At 39.3% G+C, this 27910-nt stretch overlaps 1 protein-coding gene across 1 annotated transcript; it reads left to right on the top strand.

Annotated features, from left to right (window-relative positions):
- The first annotated feature begins 7054 nt into the window (after positions 1-7054).
- On the top strand, positions 7055-13399 carry pcgf5a (polycomb group ring finger 5a). The gene is made up of 9 exons (XM_030786992.1): positions 7055-7140; positions 8505-8791; positions 10036-10132; positions 10299-10354; positions 10543-10602; positions 10779-10930; positions 11221-11319; positions 11436-11525; positions 13184-13399. Exons 2-9 carry the CDS (start codon positions 8680-8682, stop codon positions 13229-13231), a joined length of 714 nt encoding a protein of 237 aa, XP_030642852.1. The 5' UTR covers positions 7055-7140; positions 8505-8679; the 3' UTR covers positions 13232-13399.
- The last annotated feature ends 14511 nt before the right edge of the window (positions 13400-27910 follow it).

Here is a 27910-nt window from a genome sequence, read left to right as displayed (position 1 = left end):
CTTTGTATTTCTGAGAATTTGTCTTCAATGTGTCTTTCTGTATTTTTCTGTTTCTTTTCTTCTCTTTCTCTCTCTGTCTTCCTGTATGATCTGCTCTTTTGTGTTGAGACACGCCGAGGTCCAGTCTCTTAATTAGAGTTCCCAAGTGGTTTGAAGTCTCTTGGTTGTATTCTGTTGGACCTCTCTTCTTTCACCTCTCATATATATACTGTTCCTGAGAGACCCTAAAAAAACTCTCAGTGAGATCACGTTCCTGAGTGGGCAGAAAGACACACAGTCTACCCCCCACCCCACGCCACCCCACCCATGTGGCTGGGTAGAAGGCAAAGTGTCTTCTTAGGCTCGTTTGGCGCTTAGGCTCGTTTGGCACTTAGCCACCACATGATCTGATGTCACCCTTAGGCGGCTAAGAAAAAAGTTACCGCATGGCAAGACACGTTCACACATTCTTTAAACCCTGTCTTTCTCTCATTCTCTATTTACTGATGGCATTTGCTATGAGAAAGGTGAAACCCAATGCAGTTTACGAGGTCAGTTTGTCCTGCTGCGCGTGGTGACTAAACGACCGAGAAATGCGCGGCTTCCGTCTGCCCTCGCCCCCACGCGTTTACCAGCAGCAGGTGAAGGTTAGCCGGCTCACGCGAAGCATTGGACGTATGACTGTGTCGCCTTTACCTCCTGAGTCAAGGACGCGACTCAAGTAAAATGTAAATACTCAAATTGTCATGTAAAATATTTTCAGCGCAAGATCTTGTATGAATCTCCTTAAAAAGACAAAAATTGTCTGGATCATTTAGAGATCAAATAGCCAGTCGTTACAGTTTGGTTTGTTTATACAGTATCATATTTCCGGTTCTCAACATGCTTGTGGTTAAGTGATAGAATATTAGATACGCCACTATTTTTAATAATGACCGTAATAAATCATATCTTCCCCTTATGAGGAACACGGACCCGTTTACAGAAAAGAACACGCCGGTCTGGCCGTGATTCTCGTGTGCAAGAATGAGAGATATGCGATGACACACCTATAAAGTTTCTCCCTGAGTTCTTCACCGTGTGACAATAATGAGGTATAGGCTTTTAATATCTTTCAGGGAACGACTGACAACTTGTTTTCACTTTCCGCTTACGGACAGAGATAAACTCGTCGGTTGATGTCACTGAATCATGCCTTTATATATGCAGGTGCTCCGGGGTTATAAGTTGGTTAGTTGTCCGTGATGAAGCAGGGGCTGCATGAGGAAGCAGTATATAACTGTGCAATAACAGACAATCTTATTTATTTAATATACGGTTCTTCTTCTGTTACAGGTCTGAGATAGCTGAGAGGAATAAAGGTTTGCATTTAGTTTGCATTAATGTGCAGCTGAAATGAGATACAATGAAAAAAAAAATAGTGACTATCTGTAGAGATCACCCATATTCAAACTAAATTGATCCAACTACAACACTCACAATGTTAAACAGGGTTAATCATGGATATCACTCATTCATGTAAAACATATTTATATATGTGTGTGTGTGTGTGTATATATATATATATATATATATATATATATATAGAAAGAGAGAGAGGGAGACAACTTAAAGAAAAAAATTAAAATGCAAATTGGAACAGATGGCCACACAATAGCTATACTTAATGCGCTGATTCAGACAAAACCATTAATCCATCCATCCATTCATTCATTCATTGGCAAAAAATGCATTAGCACACTTTATTGCACATAACATGAAAATATGCTCTCTAAGATTTAGATTGGATTTGGGCTAAATTTGAAAAAGAAAGAAAGAAAGAAAGAAAGAAAGAAGATAAGAGAAGCAAATGTTGTTTTGTTAATACATTTTGTGCTTTTAATTATGATTTAACAGGTGCAGAGTTAATAGAAGAGGAACATCCTGGGATGGGCTCTATCCTCGACTCCACTGCAGTTGTTACTGGTCAGCCATCAGAGGACTGTCCATCAGTAGTCCAACTGTGACAGCGTAAAGCCAAGCAGGATATTGTGGAGGATACTAGTATTATTAATAGCAGTATTGCAGCATCTGAATTACAACCTGTTTTAGCATTAACTATGAATGGAAGTGTAAATCTTACAGTGACATAAATCTACTTTTATGAGACAGAACTGCTGTGATTGATTGCATATGTTATGCTGTTTGTGAATTAATGATTGACCAGGTTTGTTATACAGTTTTACAGGGTTGTTAACAGGTTTATTGACATGATCATAAAGAGCTGATGGACAACAACATGGCAAATACACCCAATCATATAACTGCACCCCCCCCCCCCACCACACACATTGATCTGTCTGTCTGTCTGTCTGCCTGTCTATCTATCTATGTATATGCACATGTGCATACACACATACACACACACACACACACACACAAACATACATATATATGTGTGTATGTATGTATATGTGTATACACACACACACACACACATATATATAAAATGCAGAAATGAATATTGGGTCAGTGTTTGCAATCAGATGGATCTGACCTTTATGTATGTGTATGTATAAAAATAGCTAGTGATTTGCAGGTGTCACTAATGAGACTACTTTAGTGAGTATTATGTGTTGGATATGTGTCAATACCTCACAGAGATTACACAGCACTCCCTACATGAGTAACCCAGTGACCTTGGCCAAGGACTTCCCTGGCATGAGTGTGTGTGTGTGTGTGTGTGGTATTTCAGATATGGTGGCAGCTGTTTAAATCCCAATAGAGTTGTTGTTATAATAGTGATTATTATTATCATACAGGATAAGGAACACGGGACCAGCCTAGAATAACCATGTAGCCATGGCTTAAGAGCACGTGTGTCTCAGTGAACACATAGCCATTCGCGCACGCGCACACATTCACACACTCACACACTCCCTCTTTCTCTCTCTCTCACACACACACACATACACACACTCACTCAAAACACATCATAATTCCTAAGTACAAAATTGTTCCCTCCCTTGCCTCTTCTTTTGGTCCCCGCTGTCAAATTTTCTCTGCTTTTTAATCTGCTGTTCTCCCATCTCTCCTTTTTGTCCATCTAGGGCATTCTCTGACTTTTCTCATTCACGTCCTCCTCCATCCCCCCTCACCTCATTGTCATTGTCATGAAAAGGTGACATTCTTGGGATTATATTGGACATGACATTTGACCAAATAATTATGTTTTTGAAGAGGTGGAATGGCGAGATCACAAAATCTAAACACTGTTGTTGGCCTGGACCTCTAAGCACTAATCACTATGGCTATATCAATCACAATTCCTTTACTCCTGGACCTCAAAGAAGAGCAACAAGGACAGTAGACCACTGGGTATCTGGGATAATTCAAACACATACCAGAGGGGGACCAATGTCTCCCTGAGCAGGAGGGATTTGGGAATGGCCTGCTCTCCCACTAACAGGGATTTGGGAATGCTGCTCGCCTTCTCAAAAATTCTGCCTCGACAATTTGTCACGTGATGGGGGATTACGACTCACTCTGTCTCCCACAGGAGAGTTTGCACATTAAATATGTGGTATTCACATAGTATATACCACACACACACATATACACTGAAGTGAAAATCTATCTCTCAGCTGCTTATGAGTCACTTTCTTCTCCTCTGACCCACCCACCCATCTCTGTCACTCTCTCTATTTCTGAACATAAACATGTCTGGCAAAGGCACTTAATGTCACTCTATCTATCTATCTATCTATCTATCTATCTATCTATCTATCTATCTATCTATCTATCTATCTATCTATCTATCTATCTATCTATCTATCTTCATCTAATCTTCAATAAGAGCCAAGTCTAAAAATATATCATTTGAACTATACTGATGATTTAGACTCCAAAGCATTTTTAAAGCCACATCATAAATATCAAATAAAATACCATATAAACATCAATGTACAAGACAGTTGTAACGATAGACCAGTTGAGTGTTTGCCTCAGACAAATACGAATTTTTAAATTATGAAATCAGCTGGAGTGATGTCTGGATTTTATTCCCTATGGTGGAGAGACCGTTCACTTTAGTAATATCAACCCATCAGTGACTGACACCCCCATCCCACCCCACTGCAACCACTATTCAAGTGACCCCAGTCTTATCTGAGCCACTGCAGACTTGAGAGAGAGACAGGAAAGAGTGGGAGAGTGAGAGAGAGAGAGAGGGAGAGAGAGAGAGAAAGAGAGAGAGAGAGAGAGAGAGAGAGAGAGAAGGACAGAAAATGGACAGGATCTTCTTTATGCTAAGGAAAATAGCAAATCATTCCACACCCCTACCCTCTCCCTCCACCTTCCTTTCTGTTTCCCTCTCCATTTCTTAGGCTTGCTTTCACTGAAAACAATGAGAGTGATAAAAGGTTAAAAATAGAAAAATAGATGTCGGAGCGGAATTACACAACCTCTACCTGAAGCCTACCTGTATTTCTACATTCAGTGAGAGGGAGAGAGAGAGACAGAGAGAGAGAGAAACAATACAATGAAAATGTAATATTAGCTCAAGTTTAGTTTTCCAATGATGCTCTGAAGGTAAAGTTGGATTTCAGATTATTGGTGAGTAAACAGTAAAGTTTATGACAATGAACTGTAAACATTTTGAGTAAGTGTATTTCATGGAAAGAAGATATCTGTAGTTCAGTTACAGATCTTCCAATTCAGGCGCCTTTGTTTTTAGGGTTCCTTGAAATGGCTTTGAGTTACTCTACAGTCACTACTTTTGGTTTCTCTAGTATGCAAATGTCTGTCATGTGAGTGGCTAGGCTTTGATAACCTGACAAATGCTTCCTTGATAACCAAAACTGATGACTATTTAGAGTAAAGAGAAGCTGACTTCAAAACGTTTTTGGACCTTTAACTTCATCATATATTTTAAAAAGACCAGTGAGATTTATCTAAATTTTGAGAACATTCTCAAACATGTTCTGCTGCTGACAGTAATGATTAATTCCTTGGCTAAATTCCATTCTGTTACTATACAGAATCTCTTACAAATTCACCCTAGTTTTTGCTTATAAAGTGGGTATATAAAACAGGTTAAAGAGCACATTTTAAAGTGGATCATTTGGTCCTTGTTAAGGTTAAATAAAAAGCTAAATAATAAAGAAAAGGTGCCACAGAGACTATTAACAGTCTATTAAAATCCTCTCCAAATTCACCTTTTTAGCACTAGGATGTTTGAAAAAGAGTTCATAGATAAGAGTTCAGTTGGCTACTCTATCTATCTAAGTATCTATCTATCTATCTATCTATCTATCTATCTATCTATCTATCTATCTATCTATCTATCTATCTATCTATCTATCTATCTATATATCTATCTATCTATCTATCTATCTATCTATCTGTCTGTCTGTCTGTCTGTCTGCCTGCCTGCTTATCTATCTATCTATCTATCTATCTATCTATCTATCTATCTATCTATCTATCTATCTATCTACATGATAGTTTTTAATATTTGCTGTTGATGTAAAAGTCTGGGACTACAGTGGACTTTTGTAGTGTTTTGGTAAAATGGTCAGTGTTGATCTTCATGAGAAATGGCCATTTGCAGAGGTATTCTTGAAAGAGCAAACGACTTAATTTCCATGAATGAAGACTCTCATTTTTGTTAGCCTGTGTGTCTGTAGGAATGAGATGAGAGAATAACACTTTTCTCTCTTTTTCATCCTTTTCTTCCATTTCAGTATGCTCATCTATAAATAGCACCCTATGGTGGCAGGTGAGATCAGGAGCTGAGCTTGAAGGACAGCCAAAGTCTCAAGGGAAAACTCTCCTCTACTTCTCCTCTAAAGGCCCGATGCAAACAACCATTTATCACACAGTCTTTGTAAGACAGAATACTCATTCCATATTGACTTCAATTATTCTTTTGACTGCGTACTTGAGTATATGGGTGTATGTGCATTCATGTGCATGCATGCGTGCGTGTGTATGTGTGTGTGTGTGCGTGTGCATGTGCATATCTGTGTGTGTGGTGGGAGGCCAGAACCTGGCCAAATTTATGTTACAATATATATGTGTATATGAGTGAACTTTCTGTGATTTTAAGCATGGTTATATGTGAGTGTATGCACGTGTGTGTCACTCCCCTCTACCTGCACAAACAGTTGCACGGGGGCCATATAATATCCACTGTAGCTCTGCCTTTTTTTCAGTGGTGATGCAACATTCCCTGTGTGGAGGGGGAGGAAGAGTTCAGAGGGCAGCCCCAGGTTCAGTTGCTATGGTAACATTGCTACGGTATGTTGTTTACATCAAGCTATTAAAAATACATTTTCCCCTGTCTAGCATCCCAGACCTTCCAAAGTAATGGCTGCTGATTTCACTACAGAGGAAAATAAAAACTTTAATTATCTTTAGGTTGATATATCTGTGTCAGACTGTGTTATACATGTTAAAGTGGAGGGCCTGTGCAAAACAAGGAATCAAAACGGTTTGTTTTAACCTGTATTTGTAAACTTTAACATGTGTATCAGTACATTATGAGAAAGAAATTGCTCTGCTGTTCAAATGACTAAATTACCTAAACATGGGAAGAGTACATAAATCAGTAACAGATCCTTGTCACCTATGGCTTTAGAAGTCTTACTACCTGACTAGTCTATAACACAAATTAGGTCACGGAATTTACTGGAGTGTACGGGGACAATTAGAGAATGTCAGACGCATTTGTAGGTTTTTTAAAGGGGAAGACCGATAAATGTTTCATTGATATTTTTAAATTCTACTTCAAATTTCAATTCTTCATCGATTCCTGGGAGTAGATATGAATCCTATCTGATATGAATCCTTTATAGGCTATAGGCAACATTTTACACACGCGATCACACTGTCAAAATATCAGAAGAAAAATTAAAGTGAATATCCGTCTGGATTGCATGAATCGGCAGCATCGCGTAAACAAGCAGCAGCGATTAGTCCCCCGCCCCCTTTCCTCTGCGCTGCACTTCTCCCTGCGCGGCGCGCTGGTTCCGTGTTCTTCCCCACTTTACCGACCACACTGTCCGCTCGCTGACTCTCCGCTCGGTAGCTGCGATGTGACTCTCTCGTGGATTTAGATCTGCTCCTACCACCATTAAACGGAACAACAAATCAGAAAGCTAAGCGACACTGTTTTGTACGGTGAGTAAAATCCACATCGCGACCTAGCGTGGGAATGTGCGTAACGATACCGACGCTGACTGTGTATGTGTCTATGTGAGTGCAAAGTTTGGGGAGGGGAGGATTTGTGTCATGTGTCGTGTTGGTACAGCACAGGCAGGCAAGGAAGCATGTGCCCCGTTAGTTAGCTTCCAACCCACACACACACTCATGCACGCACACACACAGACACACACACACGCACATCGATTGTACAAAGTTATAACGGGAATTTTATGGTTACTTGTAACCAAAGAAAGTACAGACGTATACTGTGTAACGAAGTAACGATTTGAAGTTACCGTGTGTTATGATTTTGATGTAGATGACGTCACGCTAACCATGACGCTAGTGCGCTCGAGCTCAAGCGATGAGATAACGGTACTGTAGCTCATAGCTCACGGTGCGTGGGTAGTACATGTGTGTCTGTTTGTGTGTGTATGTGTGTGTGTGTGTGAGACAGAGAGAGAGACCGAATAACAACAGCCTGTAGTTTGATGTGCGCATAGATCTTTTCATTAGCTTGCTACAAATTGTTGATTCTTCGATGGCGTATTGTCATATTCAGAGGGCACGGATTTAGCTCTTCTTATGAGAAAGTCGTTAGCAGTTCATGTACTTTTTGTCTGTAAATCAGACTCTGTTAAACAAGTCATTAACGACACGAAACGGCAAAATAACACTGCGTCATCAGAATAGATTCACTTTTATAATGAGGACTTGCTCTCATCATCTTCTCATTGGACTTGACTTTGATCGGAGCATGCCCGCAGAAAACTAATTTGAAAACTGCCAAAACAGTTGCACCAGTATCCTTTTTACCCAACCCAAACTAGCAGTACGTTAAGCTATTACACTGTGAAGTATTACTTATATAGTGCATTACATTGCATGCACAACTTTTATCAAACGAAATCATGGCCAGTACTCTTTTGGTCACGCAAAAAAGAATTCAAAGATTACAGTTTTCTGTAATTGCTGTATTTCTTTTATTTCATTTATGCTGTACAGAGAGTATGTGTATGAAAAAGCAAGCTTTTTTATGGAATACATGGAAGGTATTCAACAACCACACAACTGTAACATCATGCCAGTGAAAACTTCCAAAAGGAACTGCCACGCCCAAAGTTTCACCATCATTTTGCTTTGACCGGTACTTTCCCAAGTATATTTGTACTTTTAAAATCCTTTGAAGGTCACACATGCACACACAAAGACACCAGACATACACACTCACACACACCCATGAGTGGTATGCCTAGAGAACATTTCGTGCCTGTGCCTATCCTTACAGTCTCCTTACACTTGAAATTCCCTTAACTAACTTAATGTTGTCTTGCCCCTAGAGTTTTGAAGCTTCAAGTTTTTCCATCACCACGTGAGAATGCTTGTACATTTGAGGAAAGAGGGCTTTATAACATTGGCCATGAAGAGGTTACTGAGGCAACCCAGTGACCGGTTGCAGATGTGGCTGTGACCACTGTTTCATGACCCTCCTCACCCCGTGATCTTCGAGTCAAGATGGCGTCCCAGAGGAGGCACCTGGTCAGAGATTTCAACCGTTACATCACCTGCTCCATGTGCCGTGGCTACCTTATCAAACCTACTGCTGTGACTGAGTGCCTCCATACCTGTGAGTCTCTTTTCATCGTTCTTTCTTTCTTTCTCTCTTTCTTTCTTTCTTTCTTTCTTTCTTTCTTTCTTTCTTTCTTTCTTTCTTGTTATTAAAATATTTCAGTGTGTCTCAGTCCACTCGTCCAGAACTCTAAACATTTCACCCATTAGTTTCATTCAAACTGTTACACTCCATACTCATATTATCAACCAGTTATCGATGGCATTAGCACTACTGAAGTTTAGTTTTGAGGGTAACAAACAATTCTGTTCAAAAGATGGGGAGTGCTTAATGTGAGGTATGTGGAACAGATCAATATTTCCAATCAAAATCATCACTTAACACTTTCTACTGAACTAACCCAGATTAACTATGTAGACGTAAATTACCAGCATAAAGACACGCTCATAATTCCCATCGACAGTTCTATTCCAATGCAACTTTGGAGTCTGTATGCATTTGTTAGAATGGGACTTTATGGATCCATTCACGAAAAGGCCTATCAGCAGCACTGTTATAATTATTGAGTAACAGTGTAATAGTGGGAGGGTAACAAGATGTAATTACAAGCTACATCCCATCAGTGGAATACCTTTTTAGTCGTGTGGCAGTTTTGCCTCTGGAGAATGATGTCACCTGATAGCTAATGTGTGCGCGGTGGCTTGTCATGCTGCACGTCAGTTCAGAAGTCCACTCCGTGAGTGAACACTCAGTGATGCCAAACGTTTGAGCTAGACATTACAGCACACTGACTATCACTTCTCATTTGTCCATGTCCTTCTTTCTCTACCTGTGACAAACCTCGTTGAACCGTCTGCTGTGGAAAATTAATGGCTGATGTCAGAGAGGTGGAAAGTTAGTGAATTTGGTCAGAGGTCACGGCTGAGTTGATGTTTGACCGAATACCTTACTGAGTCACTGGAGAGATGTAAGGACTGAAACTGGCTTGTGCTATATGACGATAGTTATAAGTATCCAGGAATACCATAGATTGCTGTAAATGTCTCTGAGTATGAGTGTGAATTATTTTTTTAACTACATTTAGAGAGAAAACAGAACAGACTGCTCACCAGTGGCTTCAAACACCCTAATTAAAAGTATGATTCAGGAACTGGAAACTGCGACAGACTGGCTAACTTAGCACTTTTTAAAGCTGTAATTAAATTCCCCCAAATTCCCTGCAGAATTATCTGTGTTGTATACTTCTAGTTTTATGTTTTACATTCATTGACTGTTTTGTTTTTTCCTCTCTTCTTGTCTAGTTTGTAAGAGTTGTATTGTTCAGCACTTTGAAGAGAGTAATGAATGCCCTGAGTGTGGAATTCAGGTCCATGAAACCAACCCACTTGAGATGCTGAGGTAAATCTCTCTCTCTCTCTCTCTCTCTCTCTCTCTCTCTCCCCCTCTCCTTCGCATTTGCGTAGCCATGGATGATAAGACTCTCACTGCAGTTTGTTCATTTCATTTTGCATCCAAAAGAATTCATTTATGCTCCTGTCCCTTCCAATCTCTCTGTTTCTCTAAGGTTGGATAAGACCTTAGAAGAAATCATCTTCAAGTTAGTGCCTGGCCTGAGAGAGAGTGAGTGAAACACACACACTCCGTGTACACTATATCACACACTAGACTTACATCATATAACTGAACATGCTGTCAGTCCTAAATGCACTGATATTTTCTAACATTGTCTGGAATGATTATATGTTGAAAGTGGTTTACACTTCTCATAATGCTCTGATTTGCTTTTCATTTCTGTGCTTGTTGGCTAGAGGAGGAACAGCAGGAAATGGATTTCTGGAAGAAGAATAAGTCAAAAACAAACGGTGAAGGTACAACTCTAAAATGACCAGACTACCGACACACACCAAAAAAAAAAAAAAAAAATGGTGGTTTTAACTGTAGAGAATTTTGCAGGCTTTCATCGGGTCTGCTTTCTCTGGTCTGTATTAGATTTACTCAGCACCTGCTCAGTTAAGAGCTGAAATGTGTGTATGTGCTGTGCTAGCAGACAGCCCCAGATCCAAAAAGGCTCGATTGAGTGATAAAGAGGAAGATGAGGGAGAGAAGGGTGGAGACTACCACAGGAGTGATCCTCAAATCGCTATATGTCTGGACTGCCTCCGAAATAATGGGCAATCGGGAGAGAGCATTGTAAAGGTGTGAACATGTGTGTGTGTGTTTGTGTTTCTTTGTGTGTGTGTGTGTTTATATGCATTCAAGTATATTTAAGTGTAACTGTGTTTGTTTGCAACTGTGGTTTTGTGTTGGTTTCTGTGTTACATAATTACAAATGTTTGCGTCTAGTGATTGAGTGTGTTTTGGCCGACAGTTTATTGGGATGTTGTGTGTGTGTGTGTCTGTGTGTGTGTGTATGTGTGTACATTGCTGTCTCTCTCTGCATGTACATATTTCGTTGCTTGGGTTTAACCTTTCTGTAATTTTCACAGGGTTTGATGAAGAAATTCATTCGCTGTTCCACCCGTGTTACAGTGGGAACCATTAAGAAATTTCTTTGTCTAAAACTCAATTTGCCAAGTTCTTATGAAGTGAGAACTTTCACATTTACTACATTAAACTACTTCACAAACATTTACTTCAGTCAACCGTAGTAGAGCATTTACCCTGAATGTGTCTGTGTGTGTGTGTGTGTATGTACGCGCAGTTGGACGTTCTCTGTAATGGGGAGATCATGGGCAAGGATCACACCCTGGAGTTTATCTACCGAACCCGCTGGAGATTACAGGGGGACAGCGTAAGTGTCTCTCTTTGTATGTGTGTGTGTTTGTGTGTGTGCAGAGACGGGCAGTATTTCAGTTAAATGTATTTAAAATATGTATTTAATTACTTTTGGGTCTTTTGTAATTTGTATTTTGCTAAATGGAAAACAATCAGATGTAATTTTCAACAAAATGCTTTGAGAGATTGTATTTTGTGTATTTAAATATGTCATTTTATTCTGAAATAAGATAAGAACTTTCATCACCAGGCTTGCTATAGGACTACTAAATATAGCCTATCACAGTCTTTGGCTAGATCTAAGTAAATCACGTGACACATCCTGTTGGGTCCCGCGTGCTCGTTGTGAACTGTTTGTTTTCTTCATGACCAGTAACCCAAGGAAAGAAGCTGCTTTGGTGCTCGGTGCAAATTGCCTTAAGGCAGTGATTCTCAACTCTAGTCCTGGGGGCCCACTGTCCTGCATGTCTTTATTTCAACTCTCCTTATCCCAGGACTGACACACCTGATTCCACTGATCAATTAATCATCATGCCCTTGATTAGCTCAATTAACTGTGATAATGAAGAGTTAAATCAAAGACGTGCAGAACAGTGGGCCCTAAAGACTGGAGCTGAGAACCAGTGTCTTATGGTAAAGTATGTAGTAAAATATACAATCAAAATTTGCTCACTGAATGTCATTATAGCACAGAAGAATAGAGCAATTAGCAAACAGCTGTGCTCTTAAACTTGTGAATTTACTTGCTAGCTTGTTAGTGGCATTCTAGCTAGCGCCACAGGCATGCTCAGACAGCCGGGGACAGTGGCATCTTGTGGTTAGTCTTATGGAAGCCTTCATTATCGATAAATCAGGCTAGCTACTTTTTTTCCTAAGGACAAAATTCATTTTTAACAGCTAATTGTAGGCGTTTTTATAGCAGTTAATCTCTTATACTAAATGTGTTGCACTTCTTCAGATGATTGCTTGTAAAGTTAGAGATCTAGGAAATTAGCTTACTCCACTGTTCCACTTATTGTAAATTGCTCCTGAAAAAGGCATCTGCTAAGTGTCTAAAATAGTGTTACAGATAATTTTGTATGTATTTTTGTATTTTCAAATTGCAAATTACTTGTATTTAATTAAATACATTTTCTCACACCAGTATTTTGTATTTTATTTTGATACATTTGATGAGCAAGTATTTGTAAATTGTAACAAGATACTTGATGTATTTGTGCCCATCTGCGTGTGTGTGTCCGTGTGTGTCCTTTTGACAGCATGGTAAAGCTACTTTTCTTCAGAGGGTGAAGGATCAGATACTGAAAAGTGGTCTAGACTTTGGAAGAAAGGAGTTAGTCACTGATGAGTGTGTATATGCGTGTGTGTGCATGTGTGTGTGTGTGCATGTGTGTGTGTTTATGAGTGTTGTGAGTGGGTACGTAGATGAATAAAACTCATGAATGTGAAATGTGAGCGACTGTCCTTGGACTAAAGACAGCTACTACATTCACTCCATCCACAGCTAAATATTAACACACACACACATACATAAATAAAAACACATGAGCACAAGAATAAAAAAAGTACAAACTCTCAAAACCTTCTTCTCAAAGTTATAGAGTGCTGTTGTTGACAGGTGTGCAGGTGTTTATTTTAATGGATGTTTATGTGTGTCTTATCCTTTCACTGTAGGCGTACCCCATGGTTCTTGAGTACAGACCACGCATTGACTTTGGCTAAATGGACATCCCTGATGAACAAAGCCCAAAGCAGAGGTCAATGAAGGTCAAACAACTGACAGATGGCATGAAAAGAGAAATGGATAAATGGATGTGTACTTCTTGGAGAGCAGGGACTCAACTGACCTTACTGCACTCGTTTCAGCTGGTTTACCACTTCATTCTTGTCTTTTCCCGCTGTTGTTTACTGTTCTAATAGCTGTTTGTAGACTTATATGGACATTCTTCTTAATGAACTTCACTGCATGTTGTCTCCATGACGACATAGTCATTTAAGTTAATCCTTAGAGATTTCTGATTGCGCTCAGCAGTTACAGGTAGGTGAAATTAGCATTGTGCATTTTTGATCTGTAATTTCAAGCAGAAAAACACTGTCTCTCTCTCCGTCTCTCTCTCTCTCTCTCTCTCTCTCTGTCTCATTCTTGTGCCTCTTAGTCCTCTATTTGTTTTTTCCCTCTCCTTCTCTTCTTCTCTCTCTCCCTCTCTCTAATGGTGTTTTTGGCAGCAATCGGAGTTATTGATGGATGAATTGGCATTGGTGGATCTGAACAGAATCCACGTAGATGTCCCCTGGATACTTTTCAGTCTCCTGAATGTTTTCAATTTTATAGATTTAGAGCATATTTAAATAATTCTAACTTATGGAGGGAACAGTTTGTTTATATATCAAGGTAGCTCCCACGTACAGATTTCCAAATGAATTTATGATTGTTTGTGAATCTGTGTGGGTGTTAGCCTGGTTGGAAATAATACTTTGCGTGTACATAATTAACCATTAATCTTCAGTGTTTTATGACACAGTTGTCAATTCTTAAAGTGGAATTTTTTGACTTTGTGCCTGCGAGACTTTGACGTTTTTTATTTGGGCACGTCGTCACATGTTACAGCTCAGAAAGGGTTAATACTGCCAGATGCAACAGGGTGTTTTCCTTTAAATGATTTTGTGGGTGTGAGAGTTGAGACTAGGCTTTAGAAAGACAGTTTGGCTTGGAGATTGGATGTTTTTTTGCTCTTAAATGCTCTCATTATTTTGGTAACTCCATTTTCAGGCTCTCTATTGGGTAACCAGGCCTTGGGGGGAGGGGGGGGGGGGGCATGTCCCTGTTTCTCATCACAAAGTTAACACACGTTAACACACGTATCAACGTGAAATATACTCATGTATTCTAAGCTCTACCGGACTGTTTGTATCAAAAAGTAACATACTGACACATGCCTAGAACCTATTGTATTGAGTTCAGATGATTTCATGTCTGTCAAAAGCTATAAGCTATTTTAAAAACAAAACAAAAAAAACTTTCAGTTTTAATGCCCAGTGGAGATAAACCTGCATATAGTGTCCTTAATGTCCTTGATCTAAGATGAAGAACATGATGTATTTTTGTAACATGAAGCACTTATGTATATTTGAACCATTTGTCCAAAAAAAAAGAAAAAAAGAAGAAGAAATGATGTCCATTTTCCTAATCAAAGATGCTGCTTAAAATTATTTATTCTATTTTTCGATGTAAACCATCCTGAGATGCACCCCTGTAGACAGTAGAACTGTAAATGGGAATTGTTCTACACTGTAAGTGACCTGCCTATTATTACTATTTAAGTATTATGGATATTAAAATATGAAACAGACATGGAACTGGCTTTTCCAATTTCTTGTATTTGTACACTCATTTTTCAGTATGTGTGTTTGTCTAAATGTCTAGGTTGATGTAATAATTAATATCTTGATAAAATATTTTGTATGATAAACTAGAGACCAGTCTAATGAGTATTTTAATGCTACATGAGTAATTAATAAGTAGTCTCTTCCACCTGTCAGTGAGTTTCCCTGTTTGTTACAGTTCCTCATCTGGAGAGAAGCTCTCACACACTAGTTGATAACCAAATGACCATGCCATCTTCTCCCTGCCAACACCATCAGATACTGCTCATGAGATGTAATGAGATAGGAGTTTGTCTGTTTCTCCACCTCAGCTAAACCTCAGCTGTTCACAAGACCCATGAAATCATCTCCTGGTCATAGTCACTCATCAAAGATGTTTTGTGTGTATGTGTGTGTGTGTGAATCTCTATGTTTGTCACAAACTGTGTTTAGATGCTCTTTTTAAGCTATGGGAACTTCAATGTGGCATTAAAAGGTTAACCGGATAACACTGAGAGTATTAAATGTGATGAGATCGTTTAAATCTAAGCGCTGAGGTAAATGAGAGGACGAGCAGAAAAAACGTGTCTTGTTTTATTTATGGTAGAGATATACTAGACATTGAGATCCAGTTGAAGCAACAGAGCCTGGAGTAACCAACAGTGATGAGTATGTGCTTGTTGTTTTTTCTGTAGGTCAGTAAATCTTGTGTATGTTTAGATTCAGACTGCCATTTACTTTGATCCCACAGCTTGTAACACACCCTGTTCATGCTTGTCGTACTTTACACGTGAGAGAGAGAGAGAGAGTGTGTGTGTGTATCTAACAGACAAACAGAGGCCACATTCCCATTCTTGTTTTTCTCTGTGTGTGTGTGTGTGTGTGTGTGTGTGAACGGTTTGCTGTTGAACACACACACACACACACACACACACACACTGGACTGGATCAGACTGGAATGTAGTATCCATATCTCCTCAAGCCTCAACATCTCTGCCTCAGCTGTTTGTTCATCTGTGTAATACATCTCAGAGATAGGAAGGTCAGAAATATGTGGGACAAAGTTACCAAAAGGACAGCGACAGTGTGTTATTTTGTTCTCTTGTTTGTGTGTGCGTATGTGTGCATGGTTTCTGTGTGATATCTGTATGTGCAATGAAATCACACCTCTATTTACACTCTTTGTGAGGTCCATAATCAAGGCTTTTCGTTGGTGTCTGGTGTATTCTAGACCATTCCTGTATGTGTCTGGACTGGGCAGAGTGACAGCTCACTGGCACTTTCTCTCTGTTTAATTGGGTAGTCTGATCCCTGTGGGGTGAGTGTTTATGGACAGGTTTAGAAGTCTGGCAGTAAGGGGATAGTAACAAAGGGGTCCCCATCTATTCTGATTGGCCTGGGCATTGCTTTGGGTTGCATCATTCTGTAATCATCAGCCACTGGCAGTGATGTATTAGCCCATGAGTTTATGGAGAAAGATCAGTCACCTCGTTTTCACAATGAGAGTTTCTCACACAGACCCCTGAGCTCACTCACAAACAAACACACACACACACACACACACACACACACACACACACAAACACATGCCTACATACTGCAGTCATATTTAGATCTGTCATTGGTTTGCTGTTGTAGCTAGTGCTCAAGTGTTTCCTTGTCCAATTGGTTCTCTCAGTGTGGACGTTCCAAATATAGCACAGCATACTATATCCATGAGGTGCTTGTCTGTCATTTGTCTTTTTTGCTCTCTGTCTGTCCATCCACACTTAGCGCTGACATCATCCTGTCCTTCACCGATCTGTCCATCAACACAGGTGACCTCATCACTTCCAGAGCTTGATGCCCATCTTTGGTGATGACGTCATCTCGTCATGACATTGCTGCTGTAGCATGGATCAAAAACCACAGAGTATGATACAGGATTCAATTACAAAAGGCTAACATGGTTGCCAAATAAGAGAGGGAAGGAGACAGCTCCATATGGTCACCAAGGTGAGAGGGACGTTACCGTGATTGAACTGAACAACTGAGCACATACTCTTAGCCATCTCTGCCTGGACTGTGTGTTGTTTTTTTAGACACTGTCTTCACACCATCCGTGAGGAATTTGATTTGAAGAGTATAAAACAACCTCGTATTTACAAATATTTTTTTCTCAACAGGGTATTTCGTTATGCGTCACGGTGTATGACCAGATCTTTTTCAAGACTTGTATCAAAATGCTCATTGCCCTTTAAAAGTACTTTCAAACATCTTAAAGCTTCTCAAAATACTGTCTCTGCACGCACGCCTAAAGTTCAGAAGTTTCTCCTGTTTCTTTTTAAACCATATCTCCAAGGGGTGGGCACATAGTTTTGTGATTTTTGGAGACTACTGAGTTTTGGGGAGGCTTCAAAAAATCCATAGTGTATTTCAAGAGAGGAATTCTCTCTTTCTCTCCTCAAGAGAGGAATTTTCTCTGTCGATGTATTACTACAAGGTTTGCAAATAACACGCACTGTAATTCATACATACAAGAAAATGACCTAGTGACTGTCGCATATTATTAGCACAATTACAACCATGTGTTGCAGTACAAAAACAGTTTCTAGGTAGTCAAAATGTTAAATGAACTTTGAGATACTGTTAAACTAAAAGAACCATGAACATTTTGAATTTACATTTATGTACAATTTAGACACACTGTGTTTTTTAACATCTTTCTTCATAATGGAAACACATAAAAAGTGTTTTCAGACAAATGGCATCATACAGTCAGACAGATAAACTCTTAATACACACACAATCACAAAAACCACTACTTAACGAATAAATATATAACCAACTGATCCAAAAAAAAAGGTATGTATGACACTATCAAATCTATTAAAATTTACTTTATGTGAGAACATTATGCAAACTCAGTGCCTTGATTACATCAAGTAAATGTTAATAACTTTAATCATATTATGTTTGAGTTTGAACAAACCTAATAGGAGCTCAATTCGTACCATTGATCAACTGTATCAAGGCAAAGAGTTCGTGTAATGCCCTCAGGTGAAGTTAACAATTTTACATTTTACCTCAAACAATGAAGAACTTAATATTTTTGTCTTTCCTCTTTTTATGACCATGTTCATTCAACCTTATTCATAAAGGAGAGAAGCTTGGGAGGGATTTTGTTGCTAGTCTCATCTGGCTGCTGCAGTATCTGAATCAGTATGAATTTGAGTGTACACTCACAGTGTTTTGGATAGGGAAGCCCAAACACATAATAAGACAAACAGAGTGCTGTCATAGCATCCAATGCTTCGTTGAGGGCTATGACTGCTTTGTTTTCCAGAATGAGGTAGAAGAGAGTGGAGGTGAGGACCGAACCGATACTGGCGACGTAAGGTGTTGACCTCACGGAGAGAGGCAGCCTCCTAAAATCACAGGAGGAAAACAATTAAAATGACAAACAGGCCCAGACACCATGGGGAACATATATAAAACAACAGTATATGAAACAACAGAATTTGCTGAGCCTGTAAAGGTTTTAACACTAAAATGCAAGTCATCTACAGTTATGCCATTCTACTCATCCTCTCATTCTTGTGATGGTATCTGTTTGAATTAGACATTATAAATACTTCATGTAAGCTAATTCAAACATCATGAGGGAAACTGGGTAATTGATACAATCAGGAACTACCTGGTCAACTGGAACCCACATCTGGCCTATGTGGCTATTGCATGAGCAAATGTGTAAAGGCTACTGTTTGAGTCACATATTCAGTTCATTCACACTGCTCGCTTAGGAAATAGATCACAGTGTTCAGTCAGGAAATACATATCGTCATCCAAACCCTTCCTCAGTCCAACAAACACTGATACATGGACATATTCCAGCCCAGGAATAACTCAAGACCAATAGATACCATGTAGTCCTACTCACTGGAAACTCCTGTAAGAACATGTCATCTTCTTCTCCGAGTAGATGAGGTAACATGAGTAAGGCTGAAACGGCATGGTGGTAAGCCACCTGTCTGGAAGTGTCTTCAGTGCACCACAACTCCTCCATGGCAATGTCCATCATCTCAACAATCCTCTGGAGCCTTGCTTTCCTCTCTACACTTTTATGAGATGAGCGTTTGGACAGCTTTTCGATCTGGGCTCTCCCAATGTCCAAGATCTTAATGGCCTTCAATGAGGAATTCACATGAAACTCTTAAAATATCTGTTGAGTTTGTGAGCACCTCATAATCAGTAATGATGCCATCCCTTGAGAAAAGAAAGGGATACTCCTCCATGATGTGGTCAATGTTAGTGTTTGTTCTCAGTAGCTCCCTTCTCTGAGAGAAAGTTGAGATAAAAAGACTGTTCAGCTTGTTTAGATCCCTCTCTTCTTCCATCTTCGTCATTTCTTCTTTGTGATCATCTCCTCTGTCGACTTATCCATTTCAGCCAGCACCTATGGTTCTATTTTTTTAAAAAATGCAACGTCTGACTTCCTCTTCATAATTCTGAGATGTTTTGGTTGGCCTTCGTTTCCTCTTCTCCTGCTTAAGCCTGATTCCTGCTGTCCCCGACGTCTGTTCTTAAGCTTGTCAATTATGCAGGCCATCCAACCATCAGTTGGACTACCCCATTTGGACGCTAGATGAGGCCACTGCTGAATGATGGCTTTGGCCATCTGGAGCTTCTGTAGTTTGTCAGGGTATGATGTGTACATAAGGGCCTTGTCAATAACAGCAGAAAGTAGCAAACCTCGTAGGTACCTGTGGCCAGGTTTTGTCAAGTCCACCTTCTTATCCAAGGCTTCCTTCAGCTGGGAGGGAAGAGTCTCTTTGCTGATGTGAAAATTGTCCGGCCAGCCTGGCTTCAAGGTATATGCGCTGGAAGAGCTCTGATCCTGGAACTGGTCCTCAAACTCAAGGACGTCTTCAGAATGTGAGAAGTGTTCGGATGCCCTTGAGGTGCTGGGGATGGCCTCAGAAGGAACTTGGAGAGGGTATGAGTCTGCAGAGTTTCGAACTAATGTGACTTTCAGTTTACAACGGTCCTGTAGCTGTCCACAGTCCTCCAGGTCCACAAACTCACTCCATTCTTCATCCCAGTACTTGAATTTCAGAAGCTCAGAGCCCAAACCAAACCGTTGCCTTGTCACCTGACATGGGAATGAAAAACACCCAGATATTAGAATTCAATATAGCACTAATAGCCTCTGTTGATGTTCTAGATTAAGAATTTCCACAATGAAAAGTAAAGTCAGGTTGACACTGCACTGTCCTATATGATCTAATTAGACTGTGCATCATAATAAAAACAATTCAGTTTTGTTGTGTGGTAATTTACACATACCTGGTTTCATAAATAAGACTTTTCTGTATAGCTGGTGAATCGAAACTAAAATTAAAGGTGAATTAGAAATTGTCCTGAGGTTTTTCCCTATGCCTATAATTTTGACATCAAAAAACAATAAAATCTCAGCTTGTTACTATTTTTGCATGATTACTACATGCCAGTAAATAAGCACCTATTGTCATGTTTTGTATATTGTCACCTGTGTCATGTGCTGGACTTGTTATTACACATACAAACAAATATCATGAGATAGAACGAAGGGCTCTAATTTCATTGTATTATAAAGAATATTGCATTTTTAATGAATATGTTTTTTCCAAACAATTTTATGGTTTTATGACTCGCAAATGAGCCTTATTAAACTCGCTGTGTAATTTATCATTGTATATTGCTTGAATGTTTTGAAAACGTTTTTTAAAAACAATAATAATTTCTGCTGAACATAACACACACACACATACATCCAACAAAAAGCTAGATGTCGTTTTACATTTATTTTTCTGTCAACTCACTTTAATTATAACTGTGTCTCGTGTTATATCTGTGAACTGTCAAAAAAGACCTTCGGACCACGTTACCTGTTGTAAACTGCGCATGGTAACGGGCTCATCGCAGCAAATCGGCTTGGTTGAGTCTCCAATCATGACGAGGAATTTCATATTCAGGCTGCTGCAAAACAGATGATAAAAGAGACATCAACTGTAAGACAGAGAGCGACACATGATCGCTTCACCCTTACGCAGATCCTCTCAGAACACATCTTTGTCTCCGTTTTGCTGGTCGGCATAAGTTTGATGCTGAACATGAAACCGTGGGCTAGGTGGAAGATTACATCTACCGCTAAGAAGAAGTGCATTTTGAGAGGATTTTTTTCTTGGACAGCAGGCTATGGGATAAGACACTTCAGTATTCCAGCTGCTAAAAAAGTGCAAATACTGTGCTCTTCCAATTATCTCCTTAGGACATGACGCCGAACGCACATGCTTCTGAGGGACGCTACGGCTTTAAGAGAAGGGCGAGCTCGTAGAAAGATGTATGGAGCGAATAAAAGCAGAGGAGACAAAGCAGCGCTCCTGAAAATGTCAAAAACGTCTCTCATCAAGTGTATTTATGTTCCTATGAACATAACACTCCTCGCCAAGACAAGGTGCGATTCAGACGTTTCGAACAAATGACAGTTCTACTTATAAAAATAGGTGTAATACATTTGTGGACTAGGCTCTCAAGCGTGTTGAGTTTATTCTGTCTGCACTAACATCTCTGCTAGTAATGACTCCTGAAAAAGCATGGTCACAGATGCAAACCACATACTGAGTGTCACATCTTAAATTTCGACACAAATCGTTGTTTTTTTGATGGTTGAAAGGTGGCAAATTAAGAGCAAGGTTAAATGTTTCTCGACACTCAGTGAGCAAAGTTGTCACCAGCATTCAACTGTACCCTCTCTGTTTGGGAAAATAATTCTTTGTAAAGATGCGACTCAAATCCCTGTCCAAGTAAGAAATCTTGGTAGTGTAAACACAGAAAAACAATATGGCGTAACCCGTGTAAGAGGTGGTTCGATTCATAAATTCAAATGCAACAATCCATGGCTTTGTGTATATTGTCCCGTTCATATTTTAATCCATCTAAATAGACAAATTAACATATTTACTAAGCAAGTATGACCGACGATTATGCACTCGAAATAACTGCAATCAGTAGTTTGCCATTCGACAGCTTTTTTTCTGCTATGCTTGTGAACAACAGTGTATATGTTATAGATAGTACCCATACGTACGTCCAAATGTCATTCTGAATTAATTTTTATACAAAACTGAGCTACTCACTGGCAACACCCAAATAAGTGTTCCGATGCTGGTATGGAGGTATACCCATTGTCAGCCTTGCTCCGGCATAGCAGTAACAAATTTAACTGTGGAGGGTAAATTTTGCATCTTGGTGACGCATCGTCGCCTACTTAAACCAACTACAGACAAAGTCCCGTTTCTGAACAGAAAATGAGAACCTCAAGACGACATAGTGCTCCTGTGGCGATCTTGTCACTGTCTGATATCATCCAATCACTGGCGTTGATAAACTTCCAGATATTTTCAGGAAAAAAGTAAATGTACGTTCATTTATAATAAATATCGATTAATTTAAAAATAGAGCTACCCTTCAATATTCGTAAGATTTATCTATTAAAAACAATTAGAGGAATATGACTCAAATGCAAAGGCTACAACAATTTATAGTTGTATATTTAAACCTTGTCCATGCTTAATCTTGTAAAGCCAAATGATTAATCTAGCGATGCGCAACTTTTTTTTTTTCAATAATAGGTTTAATTTTTAGTAAACTCAGATGTATTTTGGGTAAGTAGGGTGATTAACAGAGAGTGTTACCAGTGTTTTTACCACTGATGGCGTTGTGTCATTGCATTGCCATAGGAAATAATGTTTTTAATCTTAGTATTGCTGCTCATGTGACAACAAATTAAACACGTGTGACTGCATGTGTTTGAAGCTGAGCACAAACCCACCACTTTGAGGATGAAACAATAAAAGCAGATACCTTTTTCCCCTCAAAGCCTTTGATAAATTACAATTCCAAAAGCTACACTTTCAATAAAGAGTTAAGAGTTGCTTTTTTGGCAAAGGGTATATACCATTCATGGTCAATTTTACTTCATATTCAGGTAGGCTACTTTCCCAAATAGCTTAACTGATGTTCTGATAAAACATAATATACTGACTCTGTGATGTTTTACATTACTACAACTCATCATCCCTCTTTCTTTCATAAGGTTATTAGTATTATCTGTTAAAATCATCAATATACTGCTACTCAGGATGGAGACAGTAGCATTACCTTTGTCAGGAACCCACTTGGTTTAAGAAATAGGCCTATCAAGCTCAGCAAGATTAAAAGATAAAATGGTCTACTGATCAAAGATTCTGCTGGGTTAAACTCATTTTTGGACTTACTGAGTGATCATCTCTCTCTCTCTCTCTCTCTCTCTCTGGCTCACGCACAAGCAAATTCGAAATGTCATGTAAGGTACTCACAGAAACACTCATCTCAGATCATTTCATGAACAAACTGTCCTCAAGACTGTGTCAAATAAACATTTTCACTGTCCAAAATGTTCTTTACAAATAAACAGTTTTAGCTCTGTTGGATTGCCAATTTTAGCGACCTTAGAGGCTTTTGAGTGCTGAAGTAGACCAGTGAAGCCATGAAAAACTTCTAAACTCTCTTTGTAAATGTAAGTATTTGAGTACGCGCGCGTGTATTGCTGTTGGACACCGTGACTGCTCCTCTTTCCCTGGTTATGTTTTGCGTTTTGCTGAGTCAAGTTTTCCATCCGTAGACGAGTGCTCGGAGCTTCTGGACTCTTGCCCAGACAAAATGAAAACTGCAGTCTCTTCATCTGGCGAAAAACGAATAACCACTAACAACGGGCAGCTAAAGTAATCTGGCCGTAGGCTAATTCTTCAAATATTAAAATGATTTACCTGAGGTAGGGTAAGTCTAAAACATACCGAATAACCTCAGTTTTGTTGTTTTTATCTTTTGTCTTGGATATAAAAACAGTCGCGTTTCACATGTCCTTATGCTCGTTTGTTTTTCCTCCACGCTTAGGCAAGTTCCATACCTGAAGTAGTCACATTGCCAGTGATTAAGTAACTAAGAGTACGATCGTTCGCAAAACCCATACTGCTGTCTATTTAACTTTATTACTCAAGGCTTTAAATTAGGCTATGCTTTACAAACAATGCTGCATTTCATTTTTATTTTTGGTAATATAATTTAATTATTGAAAAACCTGAAATGGGCCTATTGCGTAAAATTCTGCACGAATATCCATTTGTTTGAGCAAAACATGCTGCCTGTTTTTTCTTATGGCTGCATAACATGGTGTCAGTCAAGCCCTGTTCCAGAAGTTGTAATTAATAAGGAATTGTGCAGCCCTGTTGTAGAACATAGGTCGACTATTGACCAAATGTTTGTCGGTCATCTGAAGAAATCTGCTGTACTACCAAAGACCAGCACGGGGCGACAAAGGCCAGTCACTGATTCATTCTAGCTCTGAAATATAGCTGCCGATAAGAGTTGCGGGACTTGGTTGGAAAAAACAAAACAAACAAAAAAACAAACAAAAGAAAAAATAATCAAAAGCAGTTTGAACTGCGATATGATAAACATACGTCAGCATCTCGTATTACTGCTTTATTAAGGCTAAGGACACATAAAGGCATACATGCACACTGAAAAAGCATATTTGCAAATATTTATGCTACATATACAATAAAATATGTAGAATGTAAATAACTTCATAACTAAATAGGAAAATGGTCCAAACTGATTATGACCTTTTTTAGAAAGGTACTCTCATACAGCATCAAGCTTGCAAAAACAACAGCAGTCCTTTGTTTCTGGTGCAGGCTGACTTTTTTTCACAGTTTTATGTGTTTTACTTTGTACTGTTTTTTTTTTTTAAACTCTGTGTTCTGTGTTGTCTGAGATGTAAAGGATAGGACAAGGCAGAGGCAAAGAACTCCACTGAATGCATTATTTTCCTGTATTGGAGCATCTTGGAGGCCTTACTATTGGAGTTTCCTTGAAAACAATGCAATGATGCAGCATTGGCACTCCATGCTAGCGTGGAATGCCCACGGCAGACTTTGTGGTGACATTTACGTAAGCAAACAAAATGAGAGCAGGCCCAGATGTGCTTGGTTATGTAAGTTGAAGCATGTTTGGAGTCTTTGTCTGTGAGCGGTTGTAAAGTAAGTGTGTATGTGTGTGTGTGTGTGTGTGTGTGTGTGTGTGTGTGAGAGAGAGAGAGAGAGAGAGAGAAAGGAGGGGGGTATTGATCCTGTTGGTGTGATCGCTACTTTATACAAATGCCAACCTACAGTATTAGGTGCTTTATTACCTATGATGAATCGGAACAGACAAAGTGTCATTAACCTACACAAGACATACAGTTACTGAAGTCTTTCAGAGGATGATGCATGCACATACACACAGACACACCCACACCCACACCCACACACAGAACATTTCTTGGTACACCACACTGGCTCACCATGTTGTCTTAAGGAACTCCACTGCCTTGAGGCCACGTGAATTATACCGTTTCTGAATGCAAGAGACCTTAAAGCTATCTCAGCATGTCTTTGTTGGGTGAATCAAAAGGCTGTTAATATTCTGTGTCAGTGTGGTGTGAGAGGGTAATGATCAAGTATATTAAAAAAGCTTTTGTGCAGGGGATTAGAAAATGTGCTATGCTAAGCTGCTCGCCATCACACAGTCTCTCTCTTGTCCTTTACTCTGTAACTGCTTGAAAGTGTGAAATGTGAATATGTGTGTCACAGGAAGAGCATGCCAACTCTGTCTGACCAAGGCCAATTGGAATCATTTAACAGGAATGTGAATTTGCAGAATTATGTATATGTGTCATAAATATGTGTTTGCATGTAGTTATATATGTGTGCGTATGTGTGGTCGCGTATGTATTACGTGTTCGTGTTTGCGCTGAATCAGTTGCCTGACAGAGAGTGAAGATAAACGCTGAACTTTCCATTTATCTTTTGTGTGTGTGTGTGTGTGGGATAGTCCCATGGCAAGTCAGCTCTTCTTGACTCACATTTGACTGCTGTAGAGTCAGAAGACTTTTAAATTTGATTAGGCCAAACAATATCACTTGACCTAGAAATCTAGTTTTTTTTCTGTTTTCTTCTCTTTTTTTAGTGTGGCATTAGACAGCTGACATAGAAATGAGGGAATTACTGAGAATTGCAAGTGAAATTAACTATCCTCTGTACTACTTCATCTGATTTGCGTACACTGATTCATTTTATGGATGGAGGCATAATGTGGTTGTTTGAAGCATGAACTTGGGTCCAGAATCAGCCAGCAACCATAGGCTCATTTTGTAGCCTGGAACCATTTCATGGAAACTGCCAGTGCTCTTTTTCCATTAACACGGTTTGACTGTGAAGTTAAACATTTTTAATGCAATGATCGTTTGTAAACTGCGTGGAGAAACCACATCGAGAATTAAACTTAAGACTACTGCAGGAGTGGCTTACTCCACATTAACATAATTTGTATTTTAACAGTTCTTGTACAGTGCAGTACAGCACCTTTTAATATTGTTCTAGAAAAATTTAACATTCTAAATCTCTGTTGAACCTAAAGTGTTACATCAATGTTTGTGTCAGTAGGAACTTCATAACTTCGTTGAGAGGTTCAGACTTAATTTTGACCATACACAGAGTAAAATCGTATTATCCAAAAATTGCGTGTTTACACTATAAACGTTATAACTTCCTTTTATATTTATTGTTTGGTTATTATGTATTATGCACAAGTTTAAAGTAGTTAAATATGGTCTTGCTCTTCATTTGCATTTTTACAAATGCCAGGGCTGAGAGTGAAACTTCACCGTGGGTTTCATCAGCTGTTCCAGTGGTACACACAACAGATACTGTCTCACTGTTCTGCTCATCAGCTCATGAAACCTCACAGTGGGTTTCATCAGCTGGGTGAGTGATCAAACAGGTTTACAGGATAACTCTCTCTCTCTCTCTCTCTCTCTCTCTCTCTCTTTCACACACACACACACACACACACACACACACACTACTGCTAGGGAGTCTTGCCAAATCATGAAATCTTGCTGCATACTTCTTTAGTCATTTATAGGACAATGTCCATATATACACTGGCTCCTCTCTCTCTCTCTCTCTCTCTCTCTCTCTCTCTCTCTCTGTGTCTCCACTTACACTCTTACACATAAACACATTCTTTCCCTGTTTATATGGTATAATCTACTGAACTAGGTCATCAGGATATGTGTTGATAGTATTTAAAGAATACTAAAGTATTGTATCTGTTTGTTCATATGTGTGTATAATCGCAGATTCCATAGAAAAAGAGCAGCTACATTCCCAGCAGTCAATACAGTCAAAAGGTCTCTTCACACATACAGGTCCTCTGTTTTATATGTTTGACTAGGCTGGACATTCACTTCTCTGTCAAGGGTCAGCAGTGTTTGCGTGTCCACGTTCATTTATGTTAGTATTAGGATATCCATGTATAAAGGTAATTCATTCTGATAACAATTACGAGTCATTTCCCACACACAGCACTGGCCAAACTTTAGTGGCCCCTCCTGACCTTGTCCCAAATGGCACTGCTCCTCTAAAAATGAGCTCTTTTCTAAACATTTCATCCTACATAGATTTCCCACTGATCCAAATGAACAGTTTATGTTTCTCAGTGCAAGAAAAAAACGAATTATACAATTTTAATCATATTCATACAGAACTTTACAGTTTCTTTGCTCAAGTACTTTATTTTTTTGAGTATTTATACATTAACACTGGTGCTGTGTTTCAGGAGATCATAGTTTTTACTCCACTGTGGTTCCTAATCTTTGCCAAAAGTAATGTTACTTCATGATGACATTAGTATTTGTGATGGTCTCAGCGGTGTCTGGAATAAGATCTGTGGAATGAGATATGGGTTATGACTCTGTAAGCTTTAGTTGGAACCTACGGGAATGTGAGCTGTTGTAATCTCACTCCATATTAGTTTACAGTTCAGCTCCAGTACAGTGCAGAAGCTTTCAGCACTGCTCCAGAAAAGTTTCACGCGCTGAAGCTCCATGACCCTGAATCACTCTGTGTGGAAGTTCTAAAAGACCAGAGGGTT

This window comes from Chanos chanos, chromosome 10, assembly GCF_902362185.1.
Source record: "Chanos chanos chromosome 10, fChaCha1.1, whole genome shotgun sequence".
Classification (NCBI taxonomy): Eukaryota; Metazoa; Chordata; class Actinopteri; order Gonorynchiformes; family Chanidae; genus Chanos; species Chanos chanos.
This window is presented reverse-complemented; position numbering and strand designations above follow the sequence as displayed.

Bases quoted from the DNA above. Each gene is read 5' to 3' on its own strand.
- pcgf5a (XM_030786992.1), top strand. From the start codon at position 8,680: ATGGCGTCCCAGAGGAGGCACCTGGTCAGAGATTTCAACCGTTACATC. The intron at 10,355-10,542 runs GTGAGTGAAACA...CTTGTTGGCTAG, and splicing joins AGTGCCTGGCCTGAGAGAGA to AGGAGGAACAGCAGGAAATG. The intron at 11,526-13,183 runs GTAAGTGTCTCT...CTTTCACTGTAG, and splicing joins GGAGATTACAGGGGGACAGC to GCGTACCCCATGGTTCTTGA.